At 37.4% G+C, this 5,732-nt stretch overlaps 1 protein-coding gene across 1 annotated transcript in view; it reads right to left on the reverse strand.

Moving 5' to 3' along the window:
- Positions 1–1,187: 1,187 nt before the first annotated feature.
- The window catches only part of PLCL2 (phospholipase C like 2), a 109,801-nt gene continuing 105,256 nt past the window's right edge, over positions 1,188–5,732 (reverse strand). The window contains exon 6 of the mRNA XM_026842051.1: positions 1,188–2,474. Within this exon, the coding sequence (XP_026697852.1) occupies positions 2,295–2,474 (180 nt within the window). The 3' untranslated portion in view covers positions 1,188–2,294. The remainder of the gene's footprint in view (positions 2,475–5,732) is intronic.

The following is a 5,732-nucleotide window of genomic DNA, read 5'->3' on the forward strand; positions in this document are numbered from 1 at the left end:
CAGAGTAAGCAGAGTTATATATATTGTAGAGTTGAACATACGCCCTAGCTTATGTGATACTCATCTTTCACTTACTTTTTTTTGATCTTAAAATGAAGAAAAAAACACCAAACTGTGCAATCATTTCAATGTTCCCTCACCTCTTCCAAAGTTGTAATGTGCTAAACAAAAATATATAAATGCTAAGAAATGCTCAGCCATCAGTTTTGATAACCTGGCTGTAGAGACTCTACAGAAATGCTTCATTTGTCAAATGAATTACGTCATTCTGTAAATGCCATGCAAACAGTGGCGAGCCAGGACTGCAAATGGAGTTTTACTGGCTTTTAGGCTACTCTGAAGTATTATGCTAACTGTACCAACATTTTTCCAGTCTACATCTTTCACTTAGGACTAAAAGTCAGAACTAAAATTCCAACAAGCCTAGGTTTTGTTTTTTCTGATAAAGTGAAACTCACCTTGTATATTTATGGCCAGCTGAATCTTGATGTAAACAGTTATTTTGCTGTAGATAAAAATTAAATTTAGATCCGATAGATTTGGCCCTGGAAGACTAATTTCATACTGTCCCAGAATACAGTTAGCAGTGGTGAATTTCATGCTGCTTCCCATCAACTTCAGGTGCAATCAGAAGACTTCCAGCTGACAACATAGAGAACTGCTGTCTAAAATGCAACACTTGCAGGTGTTTACCACAGGTTAAATGTTTCATTTTGTACAACACAGAATAGAACTCGCTCCTGGCAAGATTGTAATATTGAGGCATACAATCTGTCACTAGACAGTGAAAGAGCTTAGCACCTTCTAAAACTGCTCCTAACTCATGCAGTTTGACATTTAAAAGTGCAGGCTCAAGATGTGACATTTACTATGCAAATTGTTTTCATCTTCCTCCCCTTTAATTTTACAATGACTAGAAATAAATTTAAGTCCCTAATAACTCAGATTAAGTGCAAATACATTGATGTTCCTGGTCAGAGCACCACTGACTTGTAGAGGATGTTATATATATGTAGATGTTCATTACAATCTGAATGCAGAAACAGCATCTTGAATTGTTTAAAAAAAATCAGTGTAGGACGCATGCCTTGCGGACCTCTAATTAAAACAATACTTTTCAACAGACATCACCATAGTCCCCTTTTTCCCCACAACGGAACAAACACCGCATTTTGATCTCTGTGGGATTTTGATTGTTTTTCTTCAAATTTATTAGCTTTTGTAATTATATAGTCCATTTTATTGTTAAATCAGAAACAGTAAGAGAACACTCTAGGTTGGTATAGTCATTTTACAATGAGAATATCAGCTACAATACCTTTACCTACTGTTGTCAGAAAACCAAAACAGAACCAGAACAGCAATTTTTTTTTTTTTTTTTTTTTTTTTTTTTTTTTTTTTTTTGACAAACCTGCTTATTGAGATATCACCTATTCTGTAAGGAAGAAAATATTTGAAAAATAAAAAAGTTAAAATTTAGTTAAAAGCTTTACTTGTCTGGGAGCAATCTCATAAAACTCTTTAATATGAGCACTTCACTTCACAGAATGAAAAACTATTTACAACATTTTCTTTGCAGTTTGGTCACATTATCTACACACACTTGCAGAAGATCTTAGGCAAAATAGGTATGTATCTTCTTCTGACATAGGCTATCAGATTGATTGCACATTTTCCTTTTACATAATGGCTCTCCTATAGTGCACTGAAGTCAGCGATCACTGTCTAATTACATTCTCATTTTAATTTATGGCTCAACAATAAAATCAATACCACTTCAAATCCAAATATCTGAGCAGCTGAATTACATAAAATGTGAAACATGTGGATTCTACTTTTTGGGACCTGATTTTCAAAAGACCAATTCAACTCACCAGCACAATTAACAAATTGTGCAAAGAAATAAAGGACCTGTGCATCCAATTCATTTGAAAATCAAGGCATCTTGTCAAATTTTGTCAACTGATTTCCCTCTAGTTACAGTTCATTTAAAAAAATGTTCATTTCCCTATGGCACTATAATGAACTTTTCAGCACGCTATTACTGAATTACATTATCTTTTACATATATAATATATTTTGGCCAATAATGTAATTTCCATGTTACACAATATCATTGCCTTCACAGCAGAGCTGCTACATACATTCACAGTTTCAATAGATTGTAATTAGCTTCTCCAGTTGTGCTTTGAAAATTCCAAATATTTTCCAACAGTAAGTGCAAAGCAAATGTCCTATGCAGCTACAATTGGTCACAGAGTTATAAACTCCATAATTACGAGAAGAGTCTTCTCTCATTCTCCATTTTCATCACCTGCTTTTTCAGGTATGACTTCTAGACTTCGACGGGGCTTTGAGATTTCTGCATTTTCAGTGCCTGGCTTATTGAGTCCACATGAAAGAGTGGCATAATGGATTTGTTTCAGATTCTCCAGTGCTTCATTTTTAGCATATTTGAGGAGATCAGCTTGCCCCTGTAAGAATAAAAATGCAGTTAGAAATCACAAGGGATAATAGGATTCTCTTTCTTTTTTCCTCTTCTGTTTGTTTCAGATGACACAGTTGCCCTGCTCAACAAACAAACAAAAAAAGCCCCCAAACCCCAAACAAAATTAAAAATTGGATTATTTGACATTAGTAAGAACCAAGCTCTTTCCTTTCTCTGTCACCATGCAGTTGCATAAACAAAGGGATAGAGATTATTCCTACTTAACAGTTTTCAGGAAAGTGATCTGTGCTGTATTTCTAATACATGGGGACTATAAATGTTTCTGCATAGAGAAAACTGCAAAGGGTGATTTTAATACTCCAGGGAGCCATTAAACTGTTTTCTTTTTTTGGTTCTTAAGAGATTTTTTTTCCTAGCAATGTGATCCATTCAATAGTAGCATGGTAAAGAATCAATGTTTGTCAAAGTATGAAACATGAAAACACAGGTTGGCAAGCAACATGTAAAAAAGGACAGTGATGACAAAGACTTCACAGGGCTGGCAGTTCAGCGCTATCACTGTTCCCCTTTACTTGCAGTCTTACTCTTCACAGTAATTAAGTTTTAAGTAAAGCTGTAAGAGAAACTGTCCCAGACTCAGGTGATTTGGCTCTGTCCCGCAGTATTAGCTACTCCATCTCTTTGTATTGATTAAAGTCTTCTCCCAGCAACAGGTACAGTTAGCAGATTACGGACTGCCTTTCCCATGGCCGTTACCTGCCTGCCCTGTCCACGTCCAGGGAACGGGTAAGGCTGCAGCACAGGGTGAGTGCGCCTGCCTTATCGGTGGACACAGGAAAAGTTTACGAACACATGCAGAAAGTCTGCAAGGGCCAAAGGGATTCCACTGTGCCTGCACTTCCAAAGGAGAACTGCCCCGCAGCTTACAGCAAATGATGCTTCAAAAATACCAGATCTTACACAGCATCATTTCCAGCTGAAGGGGAGAGAAACACACACACACACAAACAAAAAAAACCCAGGTACTGTAGTTCCTTGAGACTGTCAGTTGCTATAATGTCTAATAAGGTATGAACACTGACTGCACTTTTTCCCATAATTGGGGTACTTATGTCTGTCCTGTGTAAATTCTGGCTCCTGACAGACACTTCTCCTGAAGAGATGCTAATGTCTCTTCTAGAGACATAACCGATATGTTGTCTCTTTTCCTTGCAAATAAGGTTGAACTCCAATTTTACTTTATGATTTTAAAAAAATAAAGAACAGCAGTCAGACAAAAACATGTGTGCACTCATGGTGTGATACTTCAGCCTTACTTCTTTAGCAACACAGAACATAAATACTATCCTATGAAGTAAGCAGAATTACGCATTTGAGACACACAAATTGAAAACAAATATTGCTTTCTTCAAAGAAATTATACCTCCCTTCCCCTTATCCAAAACTATAATAGTCAAAGTGGTTTTTTTCTGATTACCAGACAGGAAAAAATTTAGAAGTTCACCAACCACAGCAAAAGCTTCAGTAGTATTTTCTTCTAAAGAAAACCAGGGGTACTTTTTTTCTTTAAATCACATACTTTTTTCCAAACTGACAAACAACTAAAAGTTAATTTAAAACACTCCAGCAGACTAAATGAGTCATATCTGGAGTGCATCTGTTTCTAGCCCAAGTTCCATTTTACGTGGATTAGCAGAATATAGTTCTGGAACTTTAATCAAGTTGTTTATTATAGGCAAAGCTGCTAGCAACAGTCTATTAATAAGGTTGCCCCAAACTTCTAAAAAAAACTGCTTTCAGTTGCTTATATACTTGCCAAACTTTAACTACTTAAGCGGATACTTTCTATGCAGGATTTTTGCCATTGGCAGATTTTATTATTATTACTGTTTAATATTATTCTTTAACCTCATCCATATGGTTCATTCAGTTCTGAGAATAAAGACAGGAGAATGCTGCCAGAATTTTTTTAACAGTCTTCCATCCTTCCCTCCCCACTCCCACTTGGGATAGGGACTTGTAATTCAAATGACTTCAGGGACCCAGACTAGTGGATCCAAGCTATGAGCTTTTAATAAACAAAGATCAGATTTTGAACGTGGTTAGTACAATCACTCAGGATTTCATTCTTGATCATTCTTCATCTCTTGACAGCTCCAGCAATGTGGCAAGACAATGCATATTCCATTCCCACACAATAATGAGTATGCGTTAGAAGAAAAAGTCGGGTTTTTCCTGTATGGCTTCTCCAAATTGTCCTACCACCAACATTTGGTTGCCAGTGAAGGCTGTCCAAAAGCCAGACAAGAGGAGGGGAAGGAAAAGCCTGGGACAGGGACTCTGGTGAGGAGGAAGATGGAGAAAAGGAGGGGGAAAGAGCAATCAAGTCTAGGACTACAGAAAGGGAAATTGGACTGTACTACACAAAGTAGAGACTAGATTTTACCAAAAGAGGAGATTGTGAAAAAATGAAAAACAAACACAGTATAACAACACTGAATTTGGATCAGACAGGTGAGAGGAGAAAGGGAAAGACTGAGGCAACATTTGGGATTGGAATACTGTCATGGTTTCGGCTGGAATAGAGTTAATTTTTCTTCTCAGTATCTAGAATATTGATGTGTTTTGGATTCAGTATGGATTTGGTATGAGAAGAATGTTGATAATATACTGATGTTTTCAGTTGTTGCTAAGAGATCAAGGACTTTCTAATTCCCCATGTCCTCTCCATGTGCAGGTGTACAAGAAGCTGCGAAGGAGCAGAGCCAGAGCAAACTGGTCCAGTTTGGAATACCCATATTCCATACCATGTAATGGCATGACCACTATATAAATGAGGGTCAGCCAGGAAGGAGAGGGTTCTCTCTTGCTTCCAGGATTGCAATTGCGGGATCTCACGTTTCAGGATTTCTAGCTGGTATCAGTCTGCAGGTCGTGAGCAATCGCATTGTGCATTCATTACCTGTTTGCACTTTCTATTATTGTTATTTTATTTTATTTCAACTTTTACACTGTTTTAATCTCAACCTACGAGTCTCCCTTTACCCATTCAGTTCTTTTCCCCATCCCCCAAGAATGAGAGGCTGCATAGTGTTTGGCTGCTGGCCAGGTTTAAACCACGACAAATGGTTTTACAGAAAGAAAACAGATTGACAAATTCCACCATGTTGAAAGAAGCCTGAAAATGACAGACAAGTAGAAGGACTAACAACCCAAAATGAGTGAGACAGCTTGGTAATGAGACTAAAAGCTGGTGAGAGAGAGAGAGGGGGGGTGGGGGGGG

The sequence above is a fragment of the Athene cunicularia genome (genome assembly GCF_003259725.1).
Source record: "Athene cunicularia isolate RWA chromosome 2 unlocalized genomic scaffold, athCun1 chr2_part1, whole genome shotgun sequence".
In the NCBI taxonomy this organism is placed as follows: Eukaryota; Metazoa; Chordata; class Aves; order Strigiformes; family Strigidae; genus Athene; species Athene cunicularia.